Source organism: Stigmatopora argus, chromosome 22 (assembly GCF_051989625.1).
Source record: "Stigmatopora argus isolate UIUO_Sarg chromosome 22, RoL_Sarg_1.0, whole genome shotgun sequence".
NCBI lineage: Eukaryota > Metazoa > Chordata > Actinopteri > Syngnathiformes > Syngnathidae > Stigmatopora > Stigmatopora argus.
In genome coordinates this window covers 11,644,649-11,664,900 of record NC_135408.1, presented here as the reverse complement: position 1 = coordinate 11,664,900, position 20,252 = coordinate 11,644,649, and the positions used below count along the sequence as shown (strand labels likewise).

The following is a 20,252-nucleotide window of genomic DNA, read 5'->3' as shown; positions in this document are numbered from 1 at the left end:
AAATTATGATTATAAGGCGCTGTAGGTAGTGTCAACGCCATAATACCAACGTAAAGATCCTACTCCTGCGCCTTTTCACCAGCAGTTTCCATAGTTTACCTCACAGGTTAGCGGAGAGCCATATGCACCCATCAAAAGAGCCATATGTGGCTCCCGAGCCATAGGTTCCCTACCCCTGTTGTAACGTGACGACAGAAATAAGAGTTGAGGGTGTCGAGCTCACCGACAATTTGGCTTTCATCACATCCTCCATTTGGATATGCAAGTCCTCGATCTCGACCTCCATGCTTTTTCGGGCTTTCACCGCCGCCGCACAAGTGAACTCGGACTCCTCCAGCTGTGGACAAAGGTCAAGGGTCAACGCCGGAAATTGACAGATCCGACGAATGAACTCAAAGTGTGGTCGAGGGTGGCCTACTTGGTTCTTAAACTGGGCAATCTCCCTTTTGCTTGGCGCGTTACTCTTCAGGTGGTCTAGCATAATCTGAGCATCAGCCAGCAGGACTTTGGTTCTCTTCAGGTCTTTTCTCAGCCTCTTCTCGCTCTCCACGTCCCGATGGCTCACCTGAATGACAAATAGTTCCTGTCCGGCAAGCGCAGATAAACACGTTCTCTTTTTTTACCGCGACTCTCGCTCGGCACCGGACGCCATTCGGCAGTAAATGAAAACGGGCGCACACGCGAGAACCTGACAGGCTGAAGATGAGACAAATGGGTCTACCTGGTCCTGCGCATTCAGCAGTTTGGACTCCAGCTCACGTCTCTCGCGCAAGACTTTTTGCTTATCGTCGTATTCTTCCTCCAGCTGCAACTCCATCTGTTTCAGCTTGAGAGAGACCCGGACACAAGCACAATGGTTGGACCTAATCCCGCTTGAAAGGCAACGTTATTTTCAAACTTTCAAAGCTCTTTGTGACATTTGGACACTCGCTAAAGTTGGTCTCCATGAAATAAAGATAGGGTTTATGGGATACTGTGGGCCGGGAACCTTTTTGAAGGAGAGGGCCATAAACAATTCTTATTTTCAAATGTTATTCCTTGAGAGCCATACTTTGAATTTAAAAGTCAAAATACATGGAAATGTCATTTTTTTAGTCATTTCACCACTTTTTAAGTATAAAAAGTCTCTGAATTCTTTTGACAACGTTGTTACGCTGTTGCTAATCAATGAATATCAATGAGTTCAATGAGTATCAATGAGAGAACGAATGCAGAACACTAATGAAAAAAGTGCCGACGTGACGCTCCTATTGGTGCGTCCGGGACTCGGCTCTCTCACCACCGATTTGCATAATTTAGTTCAGAGCCATATGCACCCATCAAGAGCCACATGTGGCTTCCAAGCCATAGATTCCCTACCCCTGTGTTACCGGTTAAATTCTACGCTAACACGCTTCTATTTCAAATCCTAATTCACAACGTATTTGCGCCTCGACGTGGCAAAATTCTCATTATTCATTACATTTGACTTTTTCTGTTAAATCCTGCCCCGATGACAGTAAATTGCTGATTTCTGGTTTTCACGTCTCCTATTGAAGGCACGCAGATAGGAGAACATTCTTCAGGAAGAACTCGTTGATGGCGATAGACAACCAATCCATCAATGACACTGAAACTGGAGCATAAAAGGGAGTTACCTTCTTGCTGCAAGAGCGCCTGATCTCGTCCACTTCCTCGTCCTTGCTCTCGATATCTTTGGTTTGGCTCTGTCGCTGCCGTTCCATCTCCATCTCCAGCCGTAATTTAGCCTGCCCCAAAATGACATTTTTTTCCCCAACGTTTTTTGCCAATGACGGCGTTCAAGCTCCTTGGCTGTACCTGCTCCAGCATCTGGATGGTCCCAGCCTGCTCATCCAGCTCCTCCTCTTGATCTTTCACCTTGGCCTCCAGGTCGCGAAGCTGCTTCTTGACCTTAGCCAGCGACGCTTCATCCTTGGATTCCTGCGAAGAGAGATCCTGCAGCTCGGCTTCCAGCTGCTGCACCTTCAGGTTGGAAGCGCACAAGTCGGCGTCCTTTTCCTGCGGGGCAAGGAAACCAATGGAAATGGCCAAGCGAAGACGTAGTGGAAGACGGCGAACAAAACCTGAAGCTGCTGGCGAATGTTGAATATCTCCGCCACCATTGCGTCTTTCTCACGAACCAGCTTCTCCCTCAAAGTCTTTTCTCTTTGCACCTCAGCCTGTGCCTGGTTCTGCTCGTGATCAAATCTAAGACACAAAGGGGAAAACCAGCATCGCCAACCTTTATGATTTTCCGACAAAAATTCCCACTGTGACCGATACAAACTTTGGTAAAATCTCATCTCCATCATTTTAAAATGTAGCTTTAATCAGTCCACATCCTGGCGAGTTCTGGATCAAAGTCCCCGCCAGTATTCTGACGACACTTCTATTAATCTTTTTGTTTCGGGTAGGCTTGTAATGATGTGCATCTTGTTCCTTTTTGTTTTTTTTAGACACTTCTGCTGCGGAACATAAAAGCTAAGCGTTTCATGTTGTCATCTTGCCTCGTTGTAATTTTGCCCGTGGTGAAGCGCCAGCCAAATGATTTCACCCACCGAGCTTCTTCAATTAGCCGCGGGGAATGACTTCGAGTGCTTCAAGTCGGAGTCATTTTCGGAGCTAATGCAATTCTACATATTCCAGAGCAACTTATCCACGGCTCAAATGAAGCGGCATTTTAGCGGCGGGCGCTGCTACGCATCCTGACGCGCAAGTGAAAAAAAAAAAAAAAGAACATGCATCGTACTTGTGATGGTCTGCAAAAATGGACCTACTTTTGGCCTGAACCTAATTGAGACTGAATCAAGACAACAGATACTAATACCGCCTTCCAAGTGGGCTCTTTCCACATGCCAATCTGAGTTTATATGGGCTGCAAATAATATGTTTCACCCTACTTGGTGGCCAGCCATAAGAGAATAGCCGCGTACTATAATTGTGCGGGTGCAACGCATGCTTGCGTATGAATGGATGAATTGTCTCTGTACCCATCCATTATAAACTCCCTCTTGTGCTTTGACGTCTAGTCAAGTGCATAAAGGCATCGAATAAAAAAAAATAAAAGCCGCAAACTAAAAAAAATATCAGGAAAGAGAAGAAAATCGAGCTTCCATTTCAAAAGAGTTAATGAATGGTTGTCAAGTCGCCACCGAAATGATGTCTAAAGGCACAAAAGAGTTGATTTCTCGGAGAAGGCAAACATTTGGCTAAATAAATGGAACAAAATTGAAGAAGGATTGAAAGAGAAGTGTGTCTGTGTAGTTGAAACTGACTTCCTCTGCTTCTTTTCCAAATCGTGGTTGCGGCTCTGGAGTCCCTCCAGATGACGTCGAGTATCCTGCGTCTCCCCCGTCATCTTTTGGCACTTCTTTTTCAGCTGCTGCACCGAGTGCTGCGCATCCTCATTGTCCGTCTTCAATTCGGCCATCTGCGGCGCCCACGTGGAGCATTTTAGTCAAAAGTGGGACGCTGGAATATTAAATCTAGCCTTTGTCAATGATTGAAGAGGACAAAATGCCTTGCCCTTCTCTCCAGCTGTCGTTTGGCTTGCTGCTCCGTTTCCAGCTTGTCATCAAACTCTTGCTGAAGTTTCTTTTTGGTGAATTCCATTTCCCGAATGGCTCGGTTGTATTTTATGCGCCACTCGCCGCCTGAAGGAAAAAAAAATCATTTGACATTTAGGCCTCTCTCACTTTCAATGCAAACCGTGCGGTAGACACCAAGATGAAAGGGCTCAAAAGCTCAGCGACGACCGACGCCGTGGCGCCGGGGGCGCATCGTGCGAAGGCATGCCGTCCGTCGCGTACGTAGAAAGATGGAAATAAAATAATCTCATGTGAAATACAAGGTCTTTTCATCAAATCCTGACCTTTGAGGGGCAGAATATTTGAGGGAAGGACTACAAAGCGCCACTCGCATTTGACTCTAATCTGGGCTAAAAGATGAGCTCGGCGAAAATGCCAACGGGCAGAAGATGCGACTAAGTGGCCTCCGTGCCGATCCTCATTCTGGATCTGTCAGGGGCTTGGATGGGGGCCCGTACAGCCATTCAGGTTTAGGTTCATTTCCGAGCCTTATCATTTTTTGGAGGCGCTTGGTCTCAACGTGGCGATTCGAAGTGCAGCACTCATTAGCATATATATAGCATAATGACAAGTCGCGAGGCCACCGGCTCTGATGGCAACGATTATTTTCTCATTCATTAAAGAATTCTGATACGCTCTGTAATGACTCGTCAGTGGCGGAATTTTGCTTTGGGGGGGTGTGCGAACCCAAGGAGGTGGGCGGCCTTACGGACAACTCTCAGCGCGAGTTCGCGTTCTCCGTAGGCGACGGCCAATCGGCGGCCGGCGTCGCTTGTACGCCCGGGAGAGGACATTTTTAATCCCCGAGTGTGAAATCTCAACCTTGGTGAATATCCGTGATAGTGTTACGCTGTCATGTCGCCCGCTGAAATAGGCAATTGAAGCCTACAAATCCTGAAGCGAGAATTAGAGTTAGATTTTTTTTTTTTTTTTAAGACGTCCGTACATAATGCACTCCCGGGACACTTAATTAGGTACACCTGAGCAATATGTAGGCGATGATTATGTATGAGTCGTTTGGTGCTAAAAAGAAGATACGTCGGGCCATGGCTGAGCTTATATGGTGTAAAAATGCTTGTAAACTTTCTTTTGCAACTAAATGATACAAAATAAGATGTTTTATTCTTTGACAGCCAGAAGCATCCAGTCCAGTCAAAACAGATTGAACGTCACCAAGGGCATGGAGTGAATATTTTTCGATGCCATAAAAATCTCTGAGTTTAAGAAGGTTCAAAAAAGCAAAAATAACCAAAGGAAACCAATGCTGTTCTCTGTAATGTAAGTTCGCCATATCAACTCACCGGCATCATCATCGTCATCATCATCATGGCCGTGGAACTCCCCGTTGAGCTCCGATGTTTTCATGAGCCGAGCTTCCATCACCTCCATCTCCTGCGCCTCCATTTGTTTCTTCACGGCGTCAAACTTTGCCTGAACGACACAGATTTAACGCTTGAATTTCAAGTTTCGATAAGAGAAAGATTTCCAGCGTCGCCGTGCATGTATTTGCCTGGATTTCCTTCACGTCTTTTTCCAAGCGCAGTCTCTCGGCGGTCTCGTTCTCCAACAGCTGGGACGCCGACTCACTTGTGCTCCTCTCATCGCCGAGTTCTGCCAACAGGTCTGCAATCTGTCCACGTAGAATAGATGCAACATACGTCATGTACTTATCGCAATATTCAGTGAATTGCCGCTCTATCATGGGTCAATCTTTCTTTCCAGGTGTCGCTCAATGTATAATACAAGTCTGAGGCTATCATTCACGTATATTTGTTCACAGTAACTTTGGCGGAAACCATATCTATGAGAAAAATGCCATGTTTTATTTTGTTACGATTAGTGGAAGGCCCATCTGGAACTTTATTCAACAATTGAAAGCACTTTACGTTAGGTTGGTGGCTTGGTTCCCACTGAAAATTCGATATTGCTTCAATTTTAAAGCTAGATGTAATATGAGTGGGCTACACGGTCGATTGGTCGCCGGTCTTTTGGTCGCCCGGAAGGTTATTGATCATTACCATTTAAATCGTTGCTCAAATTCCCTAAATACAAACTGTGAATGACTATTTAGTCATACTTGATGCCCTATTAATTATTAGGCTAAAGAAAAGCTCAAAATTTCCCAATTTTTTTTTGTTTTTTGTTGGAGAACTTGTTAAGACCCTGACGGACGTACCTTCCTAAGGGGACAACTCATGTACATACAAACTCTTCTACACTCACATGTCGGCTCAGTGAAACTGCTCAGGGCCATTGTTGGCTTTTATTGATTCGTAGACAGTGTTGCTTTACCTTGTTTTGTCGCCGGTCTTTTGGTCGCCGGTCTTTTGGTCGCCCGTTGTTGCGGCCAAAAGAGCGCGACCACAAGACCGGCAACCAATCGACCGCACACGTATGAGTGGCATGTTGAAAACGTACCCGGCTCTCGAGTCGATCTGAATTCAATCTCAGCTCGTTGCGCTCTTTCTCCACTTTCTCCAACTTTGACTTTTGCATTTGTATCTCCTCCTGAAGAAGACAATATGATATAAAACACCGATTTCTACGGAAAGTCAGGTGAAGACGGACGGGAGTTGGCTCACATCCTTGCTCCGCATCTGCTCCTCTGTCAGCTGGACCTTAATGAGTGGTTGCACCGTGGTGAAAAGATTCCACCACAGCCAGTCCTTCACGCCGTGGTTTTTCTGGATGTTCTTCTGGATGCAACGAATGGCCAGATCCTGAATCTGCAACAACCAAAGACTTTGATCGAAACGGCAAATCGTTTCCGTACGATGGATGAACTTCCGATCCATTTTGCGATGATAAAGAAAAGAACATTTGTCAAAGAAATTGAGCGTTTTGGTTTGACGTTTGATTGCTTGGACCACCTCGCACTACCTTGGAGCAACGAACCGCCCCAGGAAACCCATTCTGGGAATCCCGTTTTCTTTTATTGTTGGCGTGCGGGTAAGAAGCCGTCCGAGGGTTTGCCAGCCTGCGACTGAGAATTTCAGCCAAGTGTGTTCCTAGGCCGGGAGCAAATTTCTGATTAATTGAATCAAAGACGTTGGCAGCTCATTCCAAGTATTACACGATTTCCAGGCTGCTTACGCATGAAGACTCTTTCGCAGCGACGGCGGCGGCGGCGGCGGCAGATTACGGGGCAAACCCAATTAGAGCGACACAATTCTCCGCATCAGGTACACAGCGCCCCGAAGGTATTCCCTATGACCAATTAGGATCCGTCACACTAAGAACGCTTGACGAGGAAGAAAACACAGCCAATTTCTGACACTTGTCGGAGCAAGTCAGAATGGAAGGCAAAACAAACAAATAATTGTACGACAAGAGAACCGTGGATAAACATTTTAGCGCGCGTGTTACGTTAAAGCGGCGCGACAGGCGTGGAGGCAAATTACCAGACAAATGCATTAGCGCTAAAAATGCGATTGGGCTTTGTGTGCGTGGAGAAAGAAAGAAGCATGTTTGGATGTGTATCAAACACCAAAAAGCTGCCGCCGCTGACACCTTAATCTGATTAGCGAGATGACTATATTGGTGTTTTAAAGGATTACCTCCACTTGCCGATATTGGACAAGAGCACCCCGTTCGCCACAATCTCTGTTGGACGGGATCCCAAACGCGTTTGATGAGACTGAGGTCGGGATGCCCTTCAGCATAAACCTTCTCCGCAATGTCTATTTAGTCCAAATATGATTACGGGCACCGCCAAAAAAATCTCGAGAACTCCTCGGTGCCGTGAAACAGAAACGAACACAAAGCGCGACGCCGTTTGACGATTGTCCTCAAGTGAAAAATGGCATTTTTGATATGAAAACCATTTACTAGTGCTAGAGAAAATTGTGGCATTTGTCCTTGACAAAGAAAGGATAAAAAGATGTAGTAAATGCATGTCACGTGTGGATGACGCATCTTGGCGGGCCTCGCTTGCCAGGCAAACTCATTCAACAGACCGTCTGTTGCATCAACATCGATCAACGATCCGCAGAGACAACGTCTACAAATCCAGAATGCCGCAAAGGTGTTAATATCATGCATGCGCATGATGTAACATTCAAATTTCAAACTGTTTTTCCCTCATTAGTATCCATTGTATGAGTGTTTTCATTGTTGATCAGCGGCACCTCGGCGCCCACGCGTTGTTTGCAGCTTGTAATCTGAATAATGTGTTTATTGGCGAGCTCGAGACGGACACAAATACATGTTAAAGTATGAATAGAAAATCCAATTTTGGGATGTATCCCACGGAAACCTGCTTTTACTGCTTTCTCGACTGCAGAAAAATAATATGACCCTGAAAGTAATATGCATAAACACAAGGACAAATGGAATAAATCTTACTTTGGGGGCAAATTCACATTGAACATGGTAATTATAATTGCATTTTCTGTCACACCGAGTTCTGGAGATGCTACAAAATGCCATTATAAAAGGTTAAAAATTATTTATTATGTTGACTACTTATTTAATGATGACTTTTTATTGATTATTTATTTATTATGATTATTTATTGGTTATTAATCTCTTCGTTTCTTTGTTTGTTGTCGTTATTTTTGCAATTCCCTACTTATTTATGTTGTGACTACTCATGTTGACTACTTATTTATTTGATTTTTTATTATTTAGAGTTTAATTATTTGTCTGTTTGTTTGTTTCTTGTCATTTGTGCACTTTAGCCATTTTAAAATACCAGTAGTATTTTAGCCACTCAATTTGAAGTATTTCGGATTGTATTGCCTACATACACTAATACGGGCTTCTATAGGATAAGACAAATTTTGCACAGGTATAAAAATGATAAAGTATGTAAGCTATTTTGTTTTTTTGGGGGGTTTTGCTATATTCATGTGTAAATGTAACATAATGGCAGAGCGGTGTCATTTTTTTGCGTTTGGACGGGATTATTTTGTCCTAATAGTCACTTGTAGCACTTGTATTTTCCTCTAAAAGTGTAAAGACAAGTATTACTGTAAGCAACTAATGGGAAAACATACTGAAAATATGAGGTTACATTTAAGGCAGAAACAGTCGTGTTGACGTCGGACGGAATAGAAAGAAAAGTGCATTTTTGTACTGATAAGGGTGCTCTTGTAATATAACAGGCCGTCAAATATTATAAGCTGATTGGATGTGTCAAATTAAGAGGCGAGCATTTCCACTTGGTGATATTTGTAATTGCTTGTAGACTTAAAGCAAAGTCTGCTTCAATCTAAGATGAGCGCAAAGCAAACATTGTGTGAAATTGGGCCCCCAAAAAAAGCCCTGGGTGTTTGCACCCCTTAAACATGGACATGGATTCATTTTGATTGCATTGCTTTGTCATTTAAATGTTAATTTGATTGACAGAGGCTATGCTTTGCAATGTATGTATTCTCCACCGGGATGATACTGATAAGGAGGAAGACTTTTTGCTTACCTTTCTCTTTTTAAAGGCTTGTCGTGCCAGATAACCTCTACAAGCCGCTTGGAAAAGGATTAAATGACGCTTGGTTTGCTCGTCCCTCTGTTCTTCCAATTTAGCCAAGCTTCCAGCTTTGAAGAATAACTAAAAGGGAAAAGAAATGAGATCCCGTTTTTGAATGATTGCCTGCCACCGAAGACTGGCTGAAGGGTGGCTTTTCTCGCAGAAATATTAAGTGCGGGATGTCGCAATGGACTTCCTGTTCTGGAATAAGTGGCAGCTCAAATGAAGGACATGCAATCCAGATGGACAGCATCATAAAAGAGCTTTTGAGGAGCCAAGGTTTGTTTATTGTATCATTTTGAAGGTGTCTTTTGTTTTCATCCGAGTGTTTTCTTCACTCACCCTGCTCACACCCATGTGGTAACTGCTCTTCTCCAAATCCAAAGACTCCAGCAGTTCCTCCACGGCCTACAAAAGTGGGAAAGGGTTAACTAACGTTTGCGTAGGAGTGACCGTATCACAAAAACCGCAACTTGCAGTTTTGAAAAAAAAAAGTGAAATGCTTTTGTTTGAAAGTTTCCACAGAAAGTGTGCTTCCCTCTCCTTTCACCTTATTCTTTTACTTTCGCTCATTTTTCCTAGGATGTGTAAACTTTTGCACCATTTGTCACTTCAACGGTTTTCTTTTGCAGTAAATGTTCTGTTTTTGAAAAATGTAAATAGATAAACATCCAAGGTTTGGGTGTGGTGGCCAAAACATTTTTGGGGGAATATCAAACTAAAATCTGAATAATGTTTAATTGTGCTTGAAAGTAAAACGTTTGCCCCTAGAAATCCATTTGAATAATTGTAAGAGAAAATAATTTTTTTGAAAGAATTGAAAACCCTGTCATCCTGTAAAAAAAACGATGTATTCACTAGTATTAGGATCGTATTGCCTATTTAACTTTCATTGTTTCGTGTCTACAATCAAGGACGAGTGGTGAACACGTCGTCCTCACTGTTCTGAGGTCGTGGGTTCGATCCCACTGTGTGGAGTTTGCATGTTGTCCCCACTCGTGTGGTTTTTCTCCGGCTACTCCGGTTTCCTCCCACATCCCAAAAAGGTGCATGATAGGCTATCTGGTTGAACATCTAGCTACGATTGGTTGCCCATAGTTAGCTGGGATAGGCTCCAGCGCCCTCTGTGACCCTTGGGAGGATAAGCAATTGAGAAAATGAATGTCTACAATCATTTCTTTTCTTTAGGTGTAAATGTTGTCCCATGTGATGAAGCTCCCCTCGCGCAACATTCCTCTCAAGCGATTGACTCACTCTCTGCTCGTCCTTCACGATGTAATTCCGCCCGTGCTTCTTGGTGAGGTGCGGCGCCAGCACGTCGAAACGTCGGCGGAACTCCGAGAACACCATGTGGTCCGGGTAACCTGGAACCACGTGACCGCGTTCGGTTTCGACCGAGACCGAAATGACCGGCGACGCTCACCTTGTCTGTAGACGCGGAGAGCGTGGAGGAGCTTGGACCCGCGCAGTTGAGCGCGGAGCAAGGCCACGTCCAGCTGCATTAAGCCCGAATCTCCAGCCTCCCCTTGAGGCTCACTTTCTCCGCCTTTGAAGGATCCGGCGAGGGCCTTAAGAGCATCCGCCTTCGGCAATATGCAGTGAACAAAGTGAATTCTGGACCGCCGCACCATGTCCAGCAGAGCATCCTGGGACACAGTAGAAGGTGGAACTTGTCAATTTTACATCATCATCGATTTCTTCGGTGTCTTTCATTTAATAGGTGGTTTAAAATAACGACAAAAACGGCGCACAAATGCCAAGAAATGAAATTAATTCTGGCCATCGCTGAAGGATTAGTCAGACAATCCGGAGATGGGCAGCATTCTGATGACATCAGTTTGTTATTGTTGATAGAAATGGAGCGAGGAAAGGATGAAAAATGAACTCAAGTTTAAATTAATTAAAAGAGAAAAAATATATAAGTAACTGAAAGTGTATGGTGTGATTACAAAACCGACAACTTGTGAAATTAACTAACCATTCCGATAAAATTAAATACTGTAGACCGTGGACTGCTGTTTGAAAAGATTGAATCATCTTTTTTTTCTCTTTTTACAAATGAAAATCATTTTGATTTGTTATTATTTTCCCCTTTTGCAACCCCTGACAGTACAGTTCAACCCAAAGATAAACCAACACTGTCCGAAACTAATATAACCTTAAAAATCCATTCTAAAAGCTAAGCAAAAACAAACTGAATTCGAGGATAATGAAAAATCCCAAACTATTATCACCGTGTATACGAAAAAAAGCATAATATTGGCTCAATAGCTTCTTGAAGCAGAAAGTAAAATAGTGAACATCCAATCTGTATAACTATTGCGCTGTGTGAGGAATTCATTTTCAATCAAATTACTATTTGGGCCCCTAATTGATCTTTTGTTGATTTGGCCACAAGAGACCTTCCCCATATAAACTCCCTTCAACTTTCCAAAACTAGAAAAAAAAAATCCCCTCCTGGATGAGGGACCAATCGACTCCCTGATTGTCTTTCAGGGTGGATTTCCAATCCTTACCACTTGAAGCTTGATTTGGATGCAAACGGACTTCTTCTTATAAGCGGCCACCCCCGAAGCGAACGTCTTCCTCACGCTAGTAGCCCGCCGCAAAGACAGCTGGGAAACCCCCTCGAGACCTGCGATAGAACCTGACAGAACGGTGGCTCCACCTCCTCGGCTCATGAACAAGGAGCTGATGATCTTCCTGCGAGACACGGACGGACGGACGTCAGCCCGTTTCGTCTCCGTGCGCCAGAGCAAAGATGGCCGACGCCTACTTACTTCTGGGATTCCTGAAGGAGGCTGGTGGCGTTCGTCGAGGCGGGATTTTGCTTGGCGTAATTCAGCCACCCGCGGGCGTCGTACTCGACCCAGTCGGTCCCGTGACTGTGGCCCAGCAGGAAGTGGTTGTGCTTTTCGCTCTTCAGGAGGAACGTCTGACCTAACGAAGATAATAAAAATAACAATAAAAATAAAAAAGAATGGAAGATTTCACCTGTCTTTTGTACTTTTGCACATAGTGATAACAATAAGCAGCCTCCACTGGGATTTATTTCTCCACTCGGCGTGTGGCTTTTTCTCAGGAGCTAATTAATCTGCTACGAATAAAAGGTACTGCATAAAAAAACATCTATTAAAAAAAAGCAACAAAAAAACTCGCCTCTCTCATTAATTGAGAGAAACTAGTGCAGATTCGGGTGTCGAAATTGTTAAAAGTGATGGAATTCATCATGTTTTGATGCGACAACCTTGAAATGTGCCTTTATAAAAAAGGGCATAAATGAGATGCTTTGAGGTCGTGTTTGACGGGGAGAAAGAAAAAAAAATTCACACTTCACGCCTTCAGTTTGCTTTGAGTGCTCCTGGGAGAGCACTCTGCATGGGCCGTAACCACGGCAACCGTGCCAGAACAACAATAACGCAGCGAGGACTTTTGTGGCCGGTCAATCTGTTTGATGGAATTTTGCGCACGCTATTAATTGGCGGCTCCCGATCGCGCCGTCTTTGAAATTTCCGAACGGAGTCGGGCGAAAAGCGGTGAAAATGACATTGAAAGATGAATCGCTATTCAAACCGAGGACGTCTATTGAAAGAAAGTGCATCGTGAAAAAGGTGCAACCTCGTTTATCTCAGTGGTTGCCATGTTGGACTACCTTAATCCTTGTTAGGTTGACAAGGACGTGTGCGTGTTGGAGCAAATCCACGCTGGAATTCCCAGCATGCCTTGTGGTGGCCTTGAATGTAGTCATGCAAAATCGTCTATAAAATGCTTTGATCATGACAAGTTTATTATTCAGTTTTGAGAGAATTTCCCGGTATAGTATGTGTGTGTTCACTGCATGATAATTAAAAAAAAAAGATTAACTGTTCTTTTTTGCCATCATAGGTTAGTGTTTTTTAGTGATTTATTTATTGCTTATTTAGCATCTAGTAGCCTTTTGGCATGACTGATTTAAAAAAAAAACCATCCTATTCTAAAAGCTGATTACACTTCATAATTGTGACCACATATAAATGCATATTATCATGCCGTAGTACTGCGTTTAGGTTGTACACAACTTAAGCCATTCTGATGAAAACCATTGTTTAAAACGATTTATTCGTGACTAATTACCGTTTACACAAAAAATTACCGTTATTTTTTTTTTGAGTCTGAAGTGCATGCATTTTTACTGACAATAGATCGAAATATCGTTTTCTGACGACTAGTAGATTAACCTCCAGCACCACCGCCACCCCGGTGACGATGAGTTTCTCGGAAAACGAAGGAAAGAACCAATGGCGGCCTCACCTTTAAGTTCGCCCTCGGCAGGGCCGTAGTAGCTAAAAAGGCGAGCCAGCAGGGATTCCTCCGACGCCCCCGGGTGCAGAAGCTCCTCCTCCATTAGCCACAGGAGGCCACGAGCCTCGTCCGTTCGCCCACTGCGCACCTGTTCCGTAGGACGCAACACCCAAATTAAATGATAGTGATGGACGTTCCAAATTTAGCAAACATTCATTTGAACGGAATACCTTTATTGTCACGAGTATACAAATAGATTTAAAGCGTCACCATCAAGTGCACACACAAATAAGTCATCCTAAAAAGATAAATATATATATACAAAATAAAAATGAAACAGTGACTTGAGTGGTTGGCAGCATGCGATCGAGGGAGCTATTGTGTTTTAATGCAAGTATTAAAGTGCTAGATCAAAATTTGCAGTGCTAAGATTGAAGTTAAAGTCTGAGACGATATGTTATGGTAAATTACATCTAGTGCACGTGTCAAAGTGGCGGCCCGGGGGCCAAATCTGGCCAGCCGCATCCTTTTGTGTGGCCCGGGAAAGTAAATCATGAGTGCCAATTTTCTGTTTTAGGATCAAATTAAAATGAAGAGTATAGATGTATATTAAATTTCCCCCTTTTAAATCAATAACTGTAATTTTTTAATCCATTTTTTCTGTTTTTAGTTCAAAAAACATTTTGCAAAATCTAAAAATATTTAAAAAAGCTAAAATAAACATTGTTTTAGATCTATAAAAAAACTGAATATTCAGAGCTTTTAATCCAGTTCTTTTAATCCATTTATACAAAAAAAAAAATCTAAATATTATATCTAAAATGGTCCGGCCCAAGTGAAATCAAGTTGACGTTAAAGCGTCCCGCGAACCAACCTGAGTCTGACACCCTTGATCTAGTGCGTTTACGTACAAACGGTTACTTTACGAGAGAGTGTGGGCGATATATTTGAGCGTAAGGATCGCCAATAGCCAATGCGCAATGCAAGCCGTTTTCTAAAAGGTCACTAAAATTGTGATTTATTTTCATTTTTTTCCCGTGAGTCGGGCCGGCCGGCATGGATGCTGACGTTGGAAATTAAAGTTTAAAAAGCAATCGTGCTCCAGATAGCTAACTAAAGTCTGTTTCGATTTTTGCCTCAAGCACGATTAAAGTCACATCGTTGTGCAAGTGTGAGAATCAATGACTTTGAAATTATTTTCTATATCACTTGTGCTCATCAGAGTTGCCAGGGCGAGAGACCCGACCGAGTACGACCCGCAGTTAGGCACGCGTAGACGAACGAGCCTTGGCGCTAACCTTTTTTGGGCAGAGAATTTCTTGCTTTTAAACAATCAAAGCGCTCGGCCTTGTTTTTCTAAGATTTCCTCTAAATTTGAAGCGGGTGTTTGCCCAATTGTCGCCGACAGCCAGCGAGATAAAGCGAGCAACGGGCGCGGAAAGCAAACGCTGACTTTAGTGGCGAGGATGGAAATACGCGGGCCAGATAACGATCTCCACGCTACGGTAATGCGTCTCCAGCCAGAATGCTTCCCGAAAGAAAGCAAAAGGTAGGAAAGAAAAATGGCTTTGGGGCGCCTATCGGAAAGTGACATCCTTATCGGCGGGGCACGCTACACTGACTGCAACACAAAGTATCCGTCAGGAGAAGACAGGTGACATCGGTGTGCTTTTTCATTGCGTGCTGATAAAAAATGGCTCCGACCCACGTCAAATAAAATAGAATAAGCCATACTGAGCATTTAAAAGTCAAAATACGTATATGCGTTTCTTCGTCATTTGACCACTTTTAAAAGGACTGATTATGTTTACTGATTTATTATGCTTCACTACTATTTACTACTTATTTTACCATTATTATTTTTCTATTTGTTTGTTGTTGTTTTGACTACTTGTTTATTTATGACCTATTGATTGATTATTTTGTATGATTTGTTGTTTTTATTACTGATTTTTTAGTATGATTTGTTGTTTTTATTGATTGATTTAGTATGATTTGTTTTTATTGATTATTTAGTATGATTTGTTGTTTTTATTGATTGATTTAGTATGATTTGTTTTTATTGATTATTTAGTATGATTTGTTGTTTTTATTGCTTGATTATTTAGTATGATTTGTTGTTTTTATTGATTGATTATTTAGTATGATTTGTTGTTTTTATTGCTTGATTATTTAGTATGATTTGTTGTTTTTATTGCTTGATTTAGTATGATTTTTTGTTTTTATTGCTTGATTATTTAGTATGATGTTGTTTTTATTGCTTGATTATTTTGTATGATTTGTTGTTTTTATTGATTGATTATTTAGTATGATTTGTTGTTTTTATTGATAAATTATTTAGTAGGATTTGTAGTTTTTATTGATTGATTATTTAGTATGATTTGTTGTTTTTATTTATTGATTATTTATTTGTCTGTTTCTTTGTTGCTGTTATTTGTGCACTTGGTGAAGCTTTCAATCTCATCAAACTTGTATAATGACAATAAAAGCATTCAATTTAATTTAATCAATAAGAGCATATATATAGAAGGGTCCAATTAAAAAATATATATAGTAAGTAAAAAAGCGCTGGGAGTAGCGTCAGGGCCACGGTGCCAACGCGACGCTCCTATTGGTGCGTTCGGGACTCAGCTGTCTCACCATATTTTAGCTATATGCAGCCATCAAAAGAGCCACGGTGGCTCCCAAGCCATAGGTTCCCGACCCTTGCCATAACAAGATGACAACCAAAGTTCCCACAATGCCGCTGGGAGGCCTTCAAAAGCGAGAAGACGTGTTGAATAATCCAACTTACTAGTGCTTGGCTTGACGCTTGGTCCACCACCGTGACAGAAAAAGATGTGTTTGCTTCCGTTTCATCCAGGGAAATCTCAATGTTCTCCTGGAGGAAGAAACACGGGCAAAATGTCAATAATTCCATTTCTTTTTTGGTCAGAAATGATTTCAATCATCCATTATTCTGCTCATGTTTCAATGGAATGGACGTTGGAAAGCGTTAGACGACGGTGTCATTCCAGAAAACAAATTTGGTTCAGAAAATGTTGTAAAAAAAGGCAAAAATGTTGAAAAAAATTTAACTTGACCGAAACGCAAATATGCACCGTGAGTAGGAATGAGGGGACGATATGATCATAATTATGAAAACTTGCAGTTGTTAAATCAATTAAAAACAAATTCTCCGGGACATTGATTCAATTTTAGAGCCGTCTGACGACAATCAAAATGTAATTAAAATATGAGGAGGCAAACTGGTACGGAATATAACATTTTCTCTGCTCTCAATTATATCTAATTTAATTGCATTCCCTGCTAGCGCACTTTGAAGAGATGAAGATTGCTACTGTTATTGTTATAGCCCCAGAAAAGCCGTGGCAAATTATCCCAATTCGCAAGCGACGGACAGATGAAGAAAAAAAAAAGAAATAAATAAATCATCCAATTCTGCCAGAGTGCTTGAAGACATAGATTCACAAAATCAATGTCGAGTGTCACATCATAAATAATTTTGAATGACCATATCACACTCTTCTTTCTTTAGCTGCTTTTGCGGCTTACATGTAATATCGCAATTTCTTAAATGTTATAATACGCTGACCAACATAACCAAGAACGTGTTAATACATGACATCACTAAATAACAATTGACGTGTTAGGTTAACATACTGTAAATTAGCTTTATACACGCTAATTTCCATACTTTTGCAATCAAATATTGAATCTGGATACGATATCTCTTTTCAAAAGCATATAGAATATAAGCATATAAGAATTTTGTATTTTTTTTTTCATCGTGAAGTTTTTGTTTCCTGTTGCCACTCAATCATAAGAAAAACACCATCAGTTTAAAGCCCCCGTTCACTTTGATCTTCCATTACTTATGAAAAACTAAAGTTCTCTTGTTATCTTGAATACAACTAGTATTCCAATTTATTTATTTATTTTTTTAAATAAAAATCTCTCGAACCCACTAGCTACCTTTTAGGGCAACAGACATTTAATCCAATTTGAGCGGGAGTCTCAGCAGCATTTTATTTTCTTTATTTATGCGCAGAACCCCAAAGCGAGCCTTACATGATCTAATTTCTTTGAAAAGACGGTCGGATGCAATTTGTGCAACAGATGCTAAGATTTCAAGGATCACGTGGAGTCGAGTCATGATAAATTACCTTGTCGAAAAGCAGACTAAAAAACACGAGCTGAAAATATGGGGGGGAAATGTTTGCGGGCCTAATAGCGCGCGGGCGCACGACAGATGCCAGCGTTCGACCTGACCGTGTGCGTGATGTAGCTTAAATGATTTTGCGCTCTACCGTGGCGATGCAATATTGCAGGACGCAAAGACAATTCCAGCAGCTGCGCCACGCCGCGGCTTTTAATTTTCCATACGTACAAAGTCCATTGTGCGCCGCACTTTTAAAGCTGCCCGTCACTGCAATTACGAGTACAAAGAGAGCTTTTGACCCAGTTGTCCGTGACACTTTCACGGCTCCGTCCAGTCTAAAATACATTGACAAAAGGAGAATTATGCTACGCGTGGTCGTATGCAATATTTCTTAGTTGTCACTCGGACGAAGATGGGAGCGCGGATGGAAAATCAAAGCTCCCGTGTCCACGTCGTAGTCGGTGATTTGCGGTTTGAGCGTGCAGTCTTTTAAAACGGGCCCATTTGTAAGATTAGGCTTGAAACAAAAAGAGCAATAAAACACAGCAACGTTTGACAAGCTAAGGAAAACCAGACCTGTTTGGACTCTAAAACAATACTACACTACAGAAAAGGATTTATTAAACAATGACCTACTTTGTTAGAGAAATGCACTGACGATACTAACGGGTGTTTCTTATAGTTAGTTCAGCCAGTGTCATCAAATAGGACTCAAATTTTTGACCACTTCAATATGGAAGAACCCTGCAATTGGCTGGCCACCAATTGAGGATCCCAATTTAGGATATGCTCCAGCACCCCCTGCGACCCTAGTGAGCATAAAGCGGTTCAGAAAATGAGATGAGAATATGGAGGTATATTGCTGCTTCTCTAGAAGGCAAAAAAACAAAAATGTGTGTACTTTATGTATGTTTTTACATGATGGACATCATGAGTAGAAGTAGTGCAAAAATATGAAAATGGTCAAATGTTACACTTTAAATCAGATCACCCCATTTTGAAGACTTTTAATGATGTGATAGGGTATCCCGTTCATAAAGGGGAAGTTTTTGTGTGTTTTTTTTTTTAATTTTACATTGCATGTAAATAGGCGATATTAGACTTTTTATAGCGTGGTAGCAATAAGCTTCTATACTTTTCGTACACTATTTTAAAACCAATCATTGTAACCTGAATGCTGGGAGTAAAGATAAAGGAACGGAGGACAAAAATGTCACAAAGCATTAAAGCAGGGGACCTGGGAGTCAAAGGCCAAGGTGAAATTCCCATCAAAATCAAAGGTCAGCGGGCATCGATGTTTGCAATAAACTTGCCAGAAAGTGGCAGGTTTTTTTTTCTCAATGTAAGGTTTAATTTGAAAAAGGTCCTTATTATTCCCCCAACGCAACAGAAGGTTTCTTTTGTACCATCCAATTTTCTTTTTCCAAACATGCCGGCCGTTGTTTTGTTGACCGTCACAGATTATTTTTTATTTCATTTCGATGAACGGCCTTGACAAATACTACAAAAATAGACGGCACCCCTTTTCATTTTGGACTGCGCCGGCCACGTTTCGTTCTCCCGAGCTCCTTTTTCAGAATGGAGCGACAGACGACGTCCAAATCGGACGACCGTCGCCACGGCCAAACGAGCCAACGGGGCAGAGAGCGTCGGGTAGCGCGAAGGAGGGCGACGAGAAAAACGACTCCGTCGCAAAAGAGGAACGGGAGTGTCTGTGTGCTCGCGGCTGTGCCTGGCATGGCTAATGAGAAGGTCTACGCACCAACCACTTTGACTTGTCACATCTCGTGACAGGTGGGACAGATAAAGAAGGTGATGTGTGAAAGCGTGCCACGTCGGGCTTGATGTAGAATGAGGGGAGTAGACAAAAGGAGAGAGAACGAGAGAGAGGGGGGGAAAAAAAGTGGAAGATGGAGGCGGCGTGGATTGCCTTTCCGAGCTCCCACCCACCCACCTCCTTGTATCGCTCCATCTCCTGAACGAAGGTGCGCTGGGAGAAAAGAGTCTGCAAACGGTCCTGGGTGTAGTTGTGGCAAAGGTCGTCGAAGGTGGCGCCGCGATCCCGCTTGGCCAGCCTGGGGTTTTGAAAGCCCGGCGTGTCCACGATGAGGAGCGAGCACAAGGGAAGCTGGCCACATTTCAAAGAGCTGAAGGCAGAAAAAGACAACAATGTTTTATTGATCATTTTCGCCACATCACCCCAAGCTTTGACCTTGGCTCTCTGCGCCCGAGTTTCATTTTTCAACGGGAATCTCTGATCTGGGCTAAAAGTTGGATGCCTTTTAATAATCCCGGAATGAGGTAAATCCCAACTCTGGGCTGCTGAATGATATGCCAGCCATTTGCACAAGGGTTGGTTTGCGGGCCGCTTTAACGTCAACTTGATTTCACGTGGGCCGGACCATTTTAGATATAATATTTAGATTTTTTTTTATATAAATGGATTAAAAGAACTAGATTAAAAGCCCTGAATATTTATTTTTTATAGATCTAAAACAATGTTTATTTTAGATTTTTTAGATTTCACAAAATGATTTTTGAACTAAAAACACAGAAAAAAAGGATTAAAAAAATGACAATTATTGATTTAAAAGGGGGAAAATCAGGAAATTTAATATACATCTATACTCTTCATTTTAATTTGATCCTAAAACAGAAAGTCGGCACTCATGATTGACTTTCCCGGGCCACGCAAAATGATGCGGCGGGCCAGATTTGGCCCCCGGGCCACCACTTTGACACATTTGCATTTGCA

At 42.3% G+C, this 20,252-nt stretch overlaps 1 protein-coding gene across 1 annotated transcript in view; it reads right to left on the bottom strand.

Moving 5' to 3' along the window:
* The window catches only part of LOC144068046 (unconventional myosin-XVIIIa-like), a 44,056-nt gene that overhangs the window by 11,181 nt on the left and 12,623 nt on the right, over nucleotides 1-20,252 (bottom strand). The window contains exons 14-34 of the mRNA XM_077592237.1: nucleotides 19,452-19,644; nucleotides 16,130-16,216; nucleotides 13,345-13,483; nucleotides 11,835-11,994; nucleotides 11,571-11,757; nucleotides 10,478-10,700; nucleotides 10,309-10,418; nucleotides 9,397-9,462; nucleotides 9,007-9,135; nucleotides 6,170-6,313; nucleotides 6,006-6,095; nucleotides 5,098-5,217; nucleotides 4,889-5,018; nucleotides 3,526-3,653; nucleotides 3,276-3,430; nucleotides 2,085-2,208; nucleotides 1,819-2,019; nucleotides 1,638-1,748; nucleotides 722-826; nucleotides 419-565; nucleotides 224-337 (exon numbers count right to left, since the gene is read on the bottom strand). Of these exons, the coding sequence (XP_077448363.1) occupies nucleotides 224-337; nucleotides 419-565; nucleotides 722-826; nucleotides 1,638-1,748; nucleotides 1,819-2,019; nucleotides 2,085-2,208; nucleotides 3,276-3,430; nucleotides 3,526-3,653; nucleotides 4,889-5,018; nucleotides 5,098-5,217; nucleotides 6,006-6,095; nucleotides 6,170-6,313; nucleotides 9,007-9,135; nucleotides 9,397-9,462; nucleotides 10,309-10,418; nucleotides 10,478-10,700; nucleotides 11,571-11,757; nucleotides 11,835-11,994; nucleotides 13,345-13,483; nucleotides 16,130-16,216; nucleotides 19,452-19,644 (2,863 nt within the window). The remainder of the gene's footprint in view (nucleotides 1-223; nucleotides 338-418; nucleotides 566-721; nucleotides 827-1,637; nucleotides 1,749-1,818; nucleotides 2,020-2,084; nucleotides 2,209-3,275; nucleotides 3,431-3,525; nucleotides 3,654-4,888; nucleotides 5,019-5,097; nucleotides 5,218-6,005; nucleotides 6,096-6,169; nucleotides 6,314-9,006; nucleotides 9,136-9,396; nucleotides 9,463-10,308; nucleotides 10,419-10,477; nucleotides 10,701-11,570; nucleotides 11,758-11,834; nucleotides 11,995-13,344; nucleotides 13,484-16,129; nucleotides 16,217-19,451; nucleotides 19,645-20,252) is intronic.